This window comes from Aptenodytes patagonicus, chromosome 10 (genome assembly GCF_965638725.1).
Source record: "Aptenodytes patagonicus chromosome 10, bAptPat1.pri.cur, whole genome shotgun sequence".
Lineage (NCBI taxonomy): Eukaryota > Metazoa > Chordata > Aves > Sphenisciformes > Spheniscidae > Aptenodytes > Aptenodytes patagonicus.
The window spans coordinates 20735172-20749484 of record NC_134958.1 but is presented as its reverse complement, the minus strand read 5'-3'; the positions used below and the strand labels follow the sequence as shown (position 1 = coordinate 20749484).

The following is a 14313-nucleotide window of genomic DNA, read 5'->3' as shown; positions in this document are numbered from 1 at the left end:
AGAAGAAAAGAAGCAGAGCTCTGGGTTTGAGAGAGCAGCCTGCAGCTCCATGAAAGGCCTTGCAATTCACTTGCTCTTCTGCGCTTTGTGTTGCCCTAGGAGGTGTTCCCTGACAGCACAGTGCTAGCCAACAGCAGTGAAACTCCACACTGACTTCAACAGAGGGTAAAAAGTGTTTCAGTCCTCACCAAAGCACTGCTGGGTTTTCTATTAAAAACACCCCAAAACGGCTGTGAGTTATGCCCAATAAGTTTAATAATTGATGAAACCATAACAAGTAACAACTACAAAATACAAAGCAGACACGAAAAATGATGGCATAAAAGTGGGAAGGAATAGTGCCTGCGATGAAACATGAAAGTGAAATACACTTAACAGAGGATATGGGTTCAGATATAACACACACGGTCACATACAACACCGCATTAGTAACAGCACACACAGATACTCATTATACTGGGGATTTTCACAGTTCTCCACTTCATCCCAGATGACAAGTAAATGGACGTTTTTACTCTCTTACATAAATTCTTGTGCACACAACATCATCAGCACCAAAGGTCTGGAAAAGAAATAGAAATCAATCAGAAAAGATGGAACCAGCAAACATTTAACACCATTTTTTAATGTTATTTTTACTATAGTAGCTAGTTCTACAGCAGAAATACATTTTCCTACATCTTTTGACAGATAAGAGTAAAGAAAGGAGTAATTTTGGAAGAGGAATGCAATGTAAGTAAGTGACCTTTTTTCCAAGGCATGATGAATTTTGTCAGAATGATAAATGATGCACAAATTCCCTTTTTCTATAGTTTCTTGGCATGCATTTATAAATAAACATGAGAAAAGAAAGGGAATTTGGAATGTACTGTTGTTATATTTAGAAACAGTTGCAGCACTTCGAACTGGAAATGCTGAGGGTGGAATTCAGATGGCATGTTCAAAAGGCATTCTTTGATATTTGCAGGTATAAATCAGAGTAGTTCAAATGAAGTCAGTGGAGCAATGCTGAAGACCAGGAGAACGTATACTTATAACCTGTAAACATAATGCTGCTGCAAGATGTTGACACGCCATGCTAGGATACCAAAACCCTCTCTCCCAGGCCGTAAAGTGGGCAGTGTCAATCACAACCTTGTTTCAGGATACTGTGACCTTAACCAGTGAATTCGCTAACTGCGATAAGGGTCTGCAATGAGGGCACATAATGGAGAAAAATGCAGTGATCAAACTCATTTCACGTGACTAAACACCTATGAGATCTCACAAACGTTTGATCACTACGCATCTGAAAGTCACTGACTTACTACAGACTATGTCCCATTATCATCGCGTTTCTTATACCAGATTCAGTACCTCAGAGTACCTTGATTTTCCAGATACTTAGAGCTGGTGTTACATGATGTTATACCATTGACTGAAACAGAGTTTCAGATATGCATCTGAAAGCCTGCGTTTTTTAAATTGCTCTATAGTTCTGCACTTAAAAGGCAATTCTACCACAGCAATATTGCGGTACAGATTATCAGGACATTTAGGCAGGACAGTGATTGTGGCAGCTGTCTGAGAAAGCCACCTAAACCCCAAAGTGTTTGTATGTAATTTCAGGTCTGGCAGGCTAAATTCAAAGCAAGCAATTAAACATGAAGGAAATAATGGGTGCAAGAGTGAGGAAATGCTAACTGCAAAAAACTTCATTTTCAGCTACAGTGACAGACAGTTTCGAGGTCGCCACTAACAAGTTGTGAGGTGGGATGTTTGGCTGTAATAACCGCCAAGGTCTCACTGAAAAATATAATTAAGAACTACCCCAGTGTGTTATGAAAAGTCAGCTGGATTTTATTTGTTTTAATGCTTTGTACGCCTGTTTTGGCCAACACCTCTTTGAAAGGACTTGGCTTTAAAACTGACTCTGGCTTATATTTTGTTCACTTTATTGAGGAGAAAAGTCTGTTAGTATTTTGGAGACAAAGGCTTTGTTTTTATGCATATAAAGAGCTTATCCTGTCAATCTTTATACACATTTTTAGCTTACACATGAAAATTTCTGAAAATGAACGTTAAAGGATGCAGATATTGCACCAGCTGCAAATACCCTTACTATGGCTTCCTTCAACATTTGAAAATTATACACAAAGGCGAAATTATTTCGGCAGGAGCTTTGCCAGAGAAAGCCAGTCAGAGTCAAGACCATCCAGGGCTTGAAGTTGTCTGTGGAGGCTGGAAGGTCACTGTGACAGTAATTGTCTTTCTGTGGTACATTCAGGCACTGCTAAGCACAGTGAAGTTTGGGTCCCCCACTGCTATTTCAACACAAATCATAAGTAATAGTAAAACAGTCTTTGTGTAGTGTTCTTCAGGAGCTGGCACGGCCCCAGTCTGACAGTAGGAGCTGCACAGCTATGCAGCCACATCTTGTGATGTGAGTGGATGCCACATCAGCCAGTTCTAATCAGAAAGGCTGCAGCAGCACTTTGCCAAAACTCTTGTAACCTCCCTAGTAAATTTATGTCTATTCTTTTGGGGAAATTAAGAGACAAACTTCTTCCCCTAAACCTGTGCAACAGCAGTTATTGTCACAACAGGTCAGTAGTTGTATTGAGAGGGAACACCGCAGGGAAGAGCAGATTGAAATAGATGGGATCCATACTGCAAGTCTGTCCTAGGGTGCCACTGTAGGTCTGAGTGTTTGAAACTCCAGTGTCCAGTTCTGAGACTGCAGCCCTGGGCAGAGCTTGCTCCTAAGACATCAGTGTAGTCTGACTGGCAGCTTCATTGCAAGACCCACAGGAGGGAGTGAGAAAATGAAGATAAAAATTTGTGGAGGAAGAAAAAAGAAATAGTAGCTTTCTGGGAAAGCTCAGTAGTATGGGTGTACCCAGAATGCCTTGCAGATGCAGGCAGTCCACTGTATGTACACACAGACTGACTGTTGTGCACTCACAGAGTCACAACTTGACACGCTTGTGCCAAAGCGCAATGGCTGTTTGTTTTGTACTTCCAACATCCAGCTCCAGCTGGACTTCTGGACTCTTGAAAATCTCAGGCAAAGGACTGCATTCAAATTGCTCTGTCAGGATAAAAATTAAGTGCAGAAAACATGGACATACCTGGGGAACCCAAACACATAGTAGTCTTAGTCAGCTGCTATACACAAGGATTGTCATTCTGTGCAACACACCACTCTCACAGTCTGGAAAACCACTATAGTTTAACACAATCGTATCTTTAAATCTAGATCATAAAGAGATAAAATTCATGCAAAGTCCATTTACAATTACTCTGGAGTACCATGTAGCCACTGGGCACTTCTCAAACAGCCAGGCATCCTTTCCTTGAAGACCCAGCTTAGGTTATGTGGCCTCTGACCTGTTTCAGGAATAAGCTGCATTTTTTAGCACTTAGATTTTATACCTCATATCCATTCAGATGATTAGCGACCTAATTCCGTACTGAAGCACATAAATAAATGGCTTTGATTGTCATGGTTATGTACATGGTTTAAATGTGGACTTATGTAAAAGGTGTTTCCCTATCTTACTGTAACTTACTAGCATTGTTGATAAAACTCTACTAAACATTGCTAAACAAAGCAAAGAGGAACATGTTCAAACTTGCTGCGTTCCTTTTCTTGTGGTTACTCACAAAAACGTCTAATATACAGCTGGGCCCAAGCTCAGGGGAAGGTCCAAATCAAAAGGCTGTTACTCCTCTATCCTTCACACTTGAATCCTTGTATTGAGGGGTAGGATGAAGCAGTTGTTTAGTGTCTATGATTCTAATTCTAGATTGGAAAGAGCTGATAGCTCCTGTCAGAACAAGCAGACTTTAAAGATTTCCATGACCCAAAGGAGTAGAATGTCCTAATAAAAAGCAAGAGAGCGAGCAATCCTGGCTATTTGGTGGTGAAGTTTCACCAGAGCAACTAAAAAAAAGTGCAACGCTACCAAACTACAAACACTTCAAATCTAAGGAGGAGATGCGGGATTTTCAAACACCACCTTCTCATCAGCTTGCCAAGGTCCCACTTATCTTACAAAATGCTACAAGGCAAGGCTTCTATCTAAATCTAAAACAGGATTTAAAATGTGCAATGACTGCAAATTACAGAATTGTTTTCTTCACTTAGCTTGCCATAATCTGTAGCTAAGAGTCCAAAAGCACACTGCAAACAAAGCCTTGCACAGGGGGATAATCCAATAAATTGACCTCTCAGTTCACTAAAAATCTGATGACCACTGACATCATTAAAGATTAAAAGAGAACTACAGGGCAGTAATATATTACTGTATGAGTAAATCTGCTTTTTGAAGGCCTTCTTCATAAACATTTGCTGAGGAGCCCTTGTGATAAGTGGAGCACACAGTATAATTAGGAAGACTGTCATTGAAACAATCACCTGGGAAAGATCACTTCTGCCAGCGTATGCAAAAAAACCCCTGTTATCTGCACATGACTGACCAACCTGCAGAGGTAACTTGCAAAAGGAAGACAGAATACATCAGCAAACAAATGGAGAAGAGAAGATATTACTTAAATGAATCCTCAGAAGAGGCTTTGTCCAGATGCAAACTTCCATGTTATCCAGAATAAAGATATAAATCTTCACAATAAAGGCATTGCATATTTCCTTTCTCCTCCTGACTCCCATAGTGTTTTCTGAAAGAGGTTGATCATTATGGGGCCGTAGTCACAGAAGGTGCAGCCCCCACTTTCAAACCTGGATATTAATAGCAAAGCACCCAACATACAACTTTACTTTCTGTAGGATATCAGTCGACAGGACAATGCAAAAAAAGGTCATTTACCAAGGTACCTAAATGCTGGTATTTATGTTTGAGAACTGCTATATTATACAGTTTCCTCAGAGGCATGCAGCAAATGAATGACAGAGGTAAGAACATGAGACAATGGTGTCTCCCAGTAGTAGTCTTGAAAGCCAGTACACAGCAAACATCTAAGCTACAACTGATATTATAAGAGGCTATATACAGGATCAGATGCATCCAAGATGCAAATGGCTTTGGCTTCTTTCTCTGCTTATGTGTTTGGGATGTGACCCAGACCAGGCTGTACTAGTGAGCAGAGGCTGCAGATCCCTAAGCCCCCTTGTAAATCTGCTCATGGCAAAGAGTAAATTAAAGCATTAGGTCCATGCAACACATACGTATGCATTATTACAGGCTTCCGAACTTTTATCAAGGCTGCTTTAATGAGGTCAGCAGCAAAACACCCTACTGACCTCAGTATGAGTAGGCCCTCCTTTTGATAACTGATTTTATTTAAGATCACTCTCCAAAAACTATAGAAAAGTTAAACACTTAGGTAGTTTAACGTTGTTCGATACAAGGCTTAGGCACATCACAAATCTCAGCACTCAGCTGCAAAGTATCTTTCCAAATCTGCATTGACCCTTCTCACCTACTATGTTTAATTCCAGAAGCCAGCAATATAATTTAAAAAATGTTCACTCACTCATCTAGGCTCCACAGCTCACCAGTTTTAATCAACTACAGCATGATTTTTCTGGGGAGGGAATGTAGAATAGAAACCATGCTTGAACCCCCCCTAACGTTCTGATCTTTGACCCTTGCTGTAATTGATTCTGAGAACCCCTGTGTGATACATGAACTGTGTAAAACGTGGTCTGAGGCTGTTTTTAAAGCCCCTCTTCAGTAATCATCCACTTTAAAATGTTTGTGTGTTACAGATTAAACTAAAATCTATAGAGGCATGAGCAGCTATGAAAGCAGCAATGCAGATAAAGTTTGAATATAAATGTTTCTCATTTGAATAGCTGACATTTGGAAGCAGCATCCTTTAACTTTGTAAGAGTCGACCTTTTGTTCTTCTGACTTACACAAGTGATTGATAGCTCATTAGTGTCCCTGACAAAAACACACAGCAACAGCAAAAACATTACAGAGTATAAAAGGGAAGAAAACGATTATTAGAATAGACTTAATCCCAGATCTTACTTTTCAGACAAGTAAAAGATATACATTTTTGTGTTATATTCTGATCTTGATTGCTCAAGTGCTAATCCAAGTATAGTTTATGAATGTGGAGTTGTAAATACAGATATTCTGACTCTCTGTATGCATTACAGTCTTAAAGTACAATACAATAAACTCTAAAGATATAGTCAAGGCAAACAAATGTGGACTTTGATGGGGTTCCATCTTTTTCATCCTCCCTTGCTTGCATATTCCATGTAATTTTTTTGTGCAGTACTTCTAAAAACGCAGCACTGAAATCCCAGCAAGCGCATCAGATGAGATTAGAATAAACAGCACTGATGAAAGTAGTTGCAATGTTCTAACACATTCACAGCACCTTTTTTATAAAGCAGAGCTTGATCCTTCTTCCCTTACTCAGCTGAAAGGACTCTTTTTCTAACAGGACTTTAGACCTACATCTGCCATTGTATGAGTCAAGTATTATTTATGCTACTAATAAAAGTAATCTCATTCTCCATGCTGCAAGGAGCTGAGGAGAACTAAAGGCAAACTTAACTGGTACCTGAAGGTAAAGAAAACCTTTGGTAACTAAATAGTTTGTTCCCAGCATCTGTGTACCAGAGGACACGATGTGTCAGGAAAGACCACCATATTGCTCCAAGGGAATATCTTTGAAGAACATAAGGAATTTTTCTGCCAGGATGCAAGAAAGATTGATAATTATACAGTAATATGGTTTCTATTTTAGCTCTGTGGTAGTCACGACAATTCAACATTGGTTTTTTTTTTTTATTATATGTGATAATAAATGCATTTTATTTAACATGCTGTCTTGGGGAGAAAAATATATCCTTCCATTAGAAAAATGTCATAATCCAGTGGACCCCCTAAGCAATGCAGCATATTAGATCAAAATTAGGTGGCAAAGCTCCAACATTTATGCAGCCAGTATTAGCAGAGTAAAACTCATTCCTTACCCCCTGTTGCCCCAAGCCTTTTTTCCATTCACGCCTCAGTCTAACACAGTTTAGATTCCTTCTTGCAACTTTTTCCAAATGGAGTACGAGTTCTCTTGATTTCTTCTGCAAATGCATGTAATAGCTAAGAAGGAGACTCAAGACTTCTTGAAAGATTTCTTTGGATAGAGAAACAGGAGCAGAGACTGTGAGAATAAGTACCAGCCTTACAGAGTTCCTAAACTGCTACATCACAGGCTCTGCCCCATAAAAGACAGCTTCCCAGCTGCAGACATCTAGAAGTTCGTAAGAATGTGGTTTCCTTCTGCTTATTTAAATCTCTCTGCCAGAATGGAAATAGGGAAAACTTACCAAAGCACATCAGAAAGAGTAAAGGAACAGAAAATATTTCTTAGGTAAGTAGGGAGGTTTGAGAAGTGTGAAGATGGGAATTGTTAAATGCTTGAAGTGATATGGGCAGCAAAACTGAATGAGAATGAATTTCAGGTCCTGAAGAACCCCAACAAAGCTGGGAGGGTGGAAGAAAAAAGAAAGGAGAAGACAAAGAAAAATCTTCTCACTGTGATCTTAGTTTTGAAGACGTAAGATGTAAGTGGGGGTTTGCAGACTCAGATCCAAGGAAAATTTCCAAGCATAAGATAAAATAATCTAAGTTGAATCTTCACTGGAGTGATGAAAAACCCACACACAGTTGAGAGGCAAGAGATCAAAAGGGATCACAAGGTTTTCTCACTAAGACCTCCTAATCCTACTTTGTTCCTGGGCCACAAACAAGAAAATGTAGCTTCCCTTACCCTCTTCTGTCTTCCTCCAAACAGTAGAACCCTTTGCTGCCTCCCAGAAGGGTTGATTTTGGCCGTTAACTTCTCCGAAGGACCAGAGACCTCACGCTCACCACCACTGCTCTTAGAAACACCTCATTGCTGAGCTTTAGGGTGTCAGAAGATTTTGAACAATGTTGACCATGTATTTAAAAGATTTGTACATTCTGTCCTATCAAATGTCATGAGGGGCTTGAAAATCTTTGTCCTGAGGACCAAGTAATGTCCTAACATTTAATAAAGCAAAAGAGGCCATTATGCTCCATAAAAGAGGTAGGAGAATGGAACTGCATATCACACTAAATAGTAAAAGACAGAGAGAATGATCTGGATCACCTGGAAGCAAACACTACGTTTTCATAATGGCCACAGTAAAATCGTATGTTGCAACCAATGAACATAGTCCCAGCTTGCAGGAGAGGGGAAGGGGATCAGTCTGGGGAATCAGAAACCAGGAAAATTACTTGGGATCATGATCAGCTGAGTGTGAGTTCCCAAAGAAGAGTTAACAAAGTCTTTGCATATAAATTAGAATAATTTTAGATACGAGCAGGGAAATGAAGTCACCACTACATCAGGTGCTAGTGTGATTGCTAGCAAAACCGTATGTGTGGTTCTGGTGTTCATAGTTTAGAAAGGAAATTGATAAATCGGAGTGCTTCTGAAGAAGCACTGAAAGAATGATTCAAGGAAAGCTTGCTTTGTAATGAAGGGCTCAAGGTTTTCCAATGGTTTAGCTTAACAATGAGAAGGTTCTTCCAAGAGGTGGCTTGATCAGTGTTGTTAAGAGAAGTATTTGCAATAACAAACTTTAAGCATATTATTTTATACATCATATGTAATGACTGGAAGTTGAATCTAGGCATATACAGATTAGAAATAATGTGTATATTTTAATGGCAAGGAAATTAACCAGTAAAACAACTTATCAAAAGTTGTGATTGTGTTCCTATAAATGGAAATATTTTAATAAGAAGGAAGTTTTTCTATCCTAATTTGAAAAATAATTCCAAAAAGCTCAACAGACTGTATTATACAAGAAAAAAGGTTAGATGGCTTTGTAATCTTTGAATTGCTCTGTTTTCTTAACCAACCTCATTCTTCTTCCCCAGCAGGGTTAAGTTCACATTGCTGATTGCAGGAGGCAATTGTATTATGACTGGCTTTCTTGCTTTGCTTGGAGCAGTTCACTTTGTTTAACAGCTGCCTCACTAGTCTGTTGCTTAAATAATAAACTACAGAAATGTATTGTTAGAAAGCTGGAAAAATTATAGTTGAGAATATATTTTGTCCACTGCATTATAGATAAAGATGTGAAGCAGAGATCAAAGTATTTCGCCTCCTAAAGTTTTTTGATAATATGAAGAATTCCAGTGGTTGAGTCAAAAGAAATTATCCAGAATTGGAGTATTCATTCAATAGAAACCAGTGTGATTTCACTAACAGCATACACCTCCTCATAAGGGGTGGGTGAACAGTTCCAAGATGTCTGGAATAATATTGACACCTTAAAAGCTTTTTGTTTATACTTGGTTAGGTTTGGGTCCTGGTTTTGTTTCAGATGCAATCTTAAAAACAGAGCTCCAACTGCTTTAGAGGAACACTGGGGAGGCTGTTTGTTTTTTAAAGTGCAGACATTTAGTTAGTGTGATAGTTTGAAATAAAACCTCCCTGCTTTGATGTTTTCTTACCCGTCACTCCGGCAGCCTGTCTTCCATGCCCAAACTGATGAGGCGTAACAGTCTAATCAACTATTTATCCAGAGTTCACTCGTAAGAACATGTGCAATAAAATGATTCTGAACTCAAGCTGAACTGTGCTGCTTGTAACTCAGAGAAGGTGTGTCTTTATCCAGTTCTGGATATTGTTTCGTTAATGTAGAGGGACTACTGAGGAAAGATTCAGTGAAAAGAACTCAACTCTAACAGAAATAAGTACAATATAAATAAATAAACTGGGCATGATTCATAGCGTAAATGGTGAGGCAGTTGCAGAGGTGCTGCTCAGAATGCCTACAGTAACCCTGCTGCCATATGGAAGTGGGGGGATGTTGGCTGACAGCAAATGTGCAAATTGGTGTATTTCTGAGAAACTCATGAAGGCAATTCTGAACTGGATTCAGAGATAATCAAGGAATTGGGGAAGGTGGCAATGATGGGGGAGGAATTATATGTTCTTCATAAATAGAATGAGATTAGAGCATGCTAACAACATGCCACATCTTTCCTGCTATACACCATGTGATTGTGGATAAGAAGCAACATATCATGCACATGCCTAAAAAAGAAGGTTCTGCAGAAATATGGTCAAATGCCTTGATCTCACTTTCACCAGAGAAAATCTGCAATAAATCAAGCAAATTCTTTGGTGGTGTTGTGAATTTACAAAGCAGAAGTGGCCCGCTTGTGATTATTCTACCAGTAAAAGTATGGCAAAAGTTATAGCAATAAAATGCAAGTGAGAACCTGCATGCATCTTTATTTGTTCTTAAAAAAAACATTTAGAAATAAAGGAAAAAAGGAAAAAACATTTAAAAAGGAAAAGGAAAAATCCGTAAGAGGATTATGAAAATAGTAGTTTTCCAGATGGATTTAAGTAAGGAAAAATAGTAAGTCATACTTCATGGTAACAAAATGTGGTGTATGTATTGGGTGGGTTCAAGGTTCTTACCAAAATCAGCTCATCATTAGCTAATTCTCGAGTCCAGTATGTTTTGGGGCCATCTCCCTCAATAAGAGTTTGTTTGCAATAGATCTTGTTTTCATTCTCCCAAGTGGCCAAACTCTGCAGGCAAGAAAACCATTAGGAATAACATTAATTATATTCCCCAGCAGCATGAGGCAGAGAGACAACAATGAGCAGTAGCGAGAATAATTGCTGCAGTAAAGGAGCAACACATAGATAGATAAAGGCAGAGGGAAAAACACATCAGTGGAGAGTGGTGAAATCAAAATTAAGGTGTGAGGGGGCATTTTGGAAATAGGTATATATTAATAACAAAGTAATTGTAAATGCGTCTTTTCAGTGTAAATCTGCATTTGTTTCCAAATTAAAGAGCCACCCAGTTTTCATAAAATGCTTGATGTTGAAAAGTATAATTTAGAAACATGTGATAATGTAGTGTCTACATTCCCAAGCATCTTTGTGGTTTGATCTGATGTGTTATTTGTCACTACAGAGTCCCCTTAGAGTAAAAGCATAAAGAATCGTATGTATCATGTTGTGGTCATAAATAATGCAGTATTTGTCACTTTCAACCTTTCATACTATATGGCACTGTGCCAAGTTAACCGTATTAAACATTTATTATGCTAACAAACTAGAATAAATCACAACTAAATTAAAGAAACTTTGTTAGAATTCTAGTGTTTGCGATACTACTTTTTTAAGGTTGAGAGTCTGGAGATTGAAATACCCTTGGGCATTTTTCAAAGCATTTCAATAATGACTATGAAACCACTGAAAAATAAAAAAACCCATAGGATTTTCTTTAGCTTTCACAAATAGGCAAGCCCTGACTCTGTTGCTTTTCATTCTAGCACTGAACTATTATTCTACAGTGCAATGGAACAGCTGTGCAGAAGGATGCCCTGTAATGAATGTGCAAGTAATCGCTTTATAACTAGCACATGGGAGACATTCATTAGTCTGTGATTATATACATATACATACACATATACATGTGTGTGTGTGCATATGTATGCATAAATTCAAGTTAACACTTTCCAGACTTTCCAAGGGAAAAAAAACTTTACTTTGATTTAAAATTAGCTGTTTACTTTATAAATATTTTTTCAAAACAGTAGGGTTTTTAAGCCAACAAGCCATCTCAAATGGCAGTTATAGAAGCTGTGCCTTGCAGTACAACTACCTATGACTCGCTCTTTGTCTGTATGAACAATGGATCAAGTTAGTTGGCAGAACAAAACCCCCCGCCCCATAAAGTGTATCAAAATCTATCACCAGTCAGCAATTTTGCCAGATATTGCAAATTACATTCTGAAGTATTATTTTATTATCTGTCAGTTTCTGCTCTGTGGCCACATCTTGGTTGTATACACACAGCAGTACAACTTATTCCTGAGAGTGGACTATAAATAATTTCATAACACATGGAAAAAATTTACTACTTCACAAAACACATTTCTTTCAGATTTTTCCAACTTTCGTAGCTTACAGCCATAATTATTGTTTTTCCATCTGCAGCAATAAATCCTTCTCTACAAAGCGGGTCACATTTATTGTATATGCATTATGCATGAAGACACTAAAATACTACTTTTGTCGAACAAGATAAATTAACAAAGCCAGCAACATTTCCTGAACAAACTGTTAAATATATGATAACTCATCCTAGAGATCAAGTGGATGTTCTAAATGTTCACTGACTCCCAGAATCTGCCTCCCTTTTTTCATAAATTTAAATTCACAGCAATTGCACTGGAGATAGTAAGTTCTGAATTTTTAGTGGTGCAAATGGTCTCAGAAGCTGGCCCAAGAATTAGCAGAGATCATATTTTGGAAAGTAGATTATTTCACCATCATAGGATACTTTTAAAACTGTATTCTCATTTGGGACTACATTCTGATACTCTTTATTCATACCTCTTTTATAAGTGTTTTATATATACTTCTCTTATAAGTGTGAGAGTACAAGTGCCTGAGGAAAGGATAACTAACCCATGCCTTTGATAACTTTTTTCAAAAGACAGCTATGATCACCGCCCAGCTCTCCAATGCCCTGGATCCCATGTATCTACACCAGCAAGAAGCTGGTGTCAGATGCTGCCGACTTAAAGCCCCCTCCACGGCCACAGAAGTGGTTACAAAGGTGGACGAGCAGAGGCTCGCACACAGAATCAAGCCCAGAACACTCCAGTGAACGCCCTCTAATGCACTTCTGCACAAGGAGATGGTGTAATTATGGCTGGTATAACACTAGCTGAAAGTCTGTCTTACACTGTTAAAGACTTATCTGATCAGCAAACTGGAGACATGCACTTGCAAAGGAATGAAAGAGGATTTCAGCTCCAAACTACCAACAGCCTGCGGTCCTGCTTGTGAACTCAACCGATTCAGTTTAGGACAAAAGTTATGTCAGGTTTGTGCACTAAATCCTGGCTCTTGAGGTCTCTCTTGCTCCACCATTCCCCATGTTCCCGTCAGGGACAGAGGCTGGGGAGAGCTTTCGCTGTAGCTGAGGTCTCCAGGGGAGAGGGAAGCAAAAAGAGCTGGACAAAACCCTGCCAGTCAAGGAGCCGGCAAACAGGCACTCAAACTCTGCCTTTGGGACCTGCCATGCTCTGTTGCCTTCAGATTTCAGTTTTACCCTGCAAGAGGGAGAATGTCGGGCGAGGGACAAGAGGAGCGGCGACCACCAAGAACCCCCAAAGAGTGTTTCTGGGAAGAAGAGGGTGGGGGGCAGTAATGCCACTGTCTGGGGACACCGCCAGCAGATGTATTTGTCCCACCTAAAAAGAACTTGGTAGTACACACACACACGCCCCAGCTCTCCTCCTACCCTGCACTTTCGTCCGTCCACCGTCTCCTCCTCAAAGCTCTCCCCGATTTTGAAGTTGATCTCAGTGGTGCGGACAGTGGTGGAAGTTTTGATGTAGAACTGGTCCCCGTCCTGGCGGATCTCCACGTGGGGTTTGGAGGCGGCAGCCACCGCCACCTTCCTGAGCATGGCATTGACACCTGGGCGAAGCAGAGAGGAAGCAGAGCTTGAAGTCGCCAGCCGTGCCCAGGGCTGAGCGCGCCCCGCACCACGCGGATCGAGGGGGGCGAGAGGCCGGCGGCGCCCGCGGCGGCGGCGCGGCGCCGGGGCACTGCGCGCAGCCCTACGGCGGGGCTCCGCACAGCCCGCCGCGGCAGGGAGCTGCGGCTCTCCGGCGGGCTCTGCGCAGACGGCAAACGCGGGGTCTTGCAAGGATCCCCGTGGCAGAGCGTGGCAGGAGCCGCCGGGCCAGCGGCAGCCCGGATCCCCGTGGCGGGACCACCGGCGTTCGCAGGTGAGGGTCTGACCGTGCCTTGCCTGCGATCGCCCCTCCCCGGGCAGGGCTCACAGCTTTCCCCCGCACGGAGCTCTCCCGGGTGCCCGGCTCTGGTAGCACCGAGCACCGGAGCGCGGCTCCGGCTACAGCCCGCCCGCGTCCCCCTCCCGCAGGACACGGCCCCGGGCTGCCCGCTGCCCGGCGCCGGGCTCCCCCGCGCCTCACCCAGCGCCTTGAGGAGCTCGTCGAAATTCTCGCTGCTCCTCATCTTCCAAGTGCCGGCGAAGTTGGGCATGGCGGGCGGGCGCTGCGGACGGCGGCGGGGACGGGGCGCTGCTGCTCTCTCTCCGGCTCAGGCACCTTGTGAGCGGGGCGGACCGCGGCGGCGGCTGGGAGAGCGGGTCACACCCACCCGGCCCCCCACCCCTTCCCCCGGGGCCAGCACCACGCCGCCAGACAGCCCTCCGCCCTCCCAGCCGTGGCCCCGCCATCCGTCCGTCCGTCCTTCCAGTCCTGCCAGTCCTCCATCCATCACTCCCTGCCCGCCCGCCTTGCAGCC

The 14313-nt window shown here is 41.6% G+C and overlaps 1 protein-coding gene across 1 annotated transcript; it reads right to left on the bottom strand.

Annotated features, from left to right (window-relative positions):
• Nucleotides 1–233: 233 nt before the first annotated feature.
• On the bottom strand, nt 234–14083 carry CRABP1 (cellular retinoic acid binding protein 1). Its single transcript, XM_076348426.1, has 4 exons — nt 13980–14083; nt 13280–13458; nt 10429–10542; nt 234–562 (listed from the first exon to the last, which is right to left on the bottom strand). Exons 1-4 carry the CDS (start codon nt 14047–14049, stop codon nt 512–514), a joined length of 414 nt encoding a protein of 137 aa, XP_076204541.1. The 5' UTR covers nt 14050–14083; the 3' UTR covers nt 234–511.
• Nucleotides 14084–14313: the final 230 nt, after the last annotated feature.

Excerpts from the sequence above, each read along its gene's own strand:
- CRABP1 (XM_076348426.1), bottom strand. The coding sequence starts at position 14,049 with ATGCCCAACTTCGCCGGCACTTGGAAGATGAGGAGCAGCGAGAATTTC. Across the intron at positions 13,459-13,979 it reads CGAGCTCCTCAAGGCGCTGG|GTGTCAATGCCATGCTCAGG; the intron begins GTGAGGCGCGGG and ends TGCTTCGCCCAG. Across the intron at positions 563-10,428 it reads CTAATGATGAGCTGATTTTG|ACCTTTGGTGCTGATGATGT; the intron begins GTAAGAACCTTG and ends TTTCTTTTCCAG.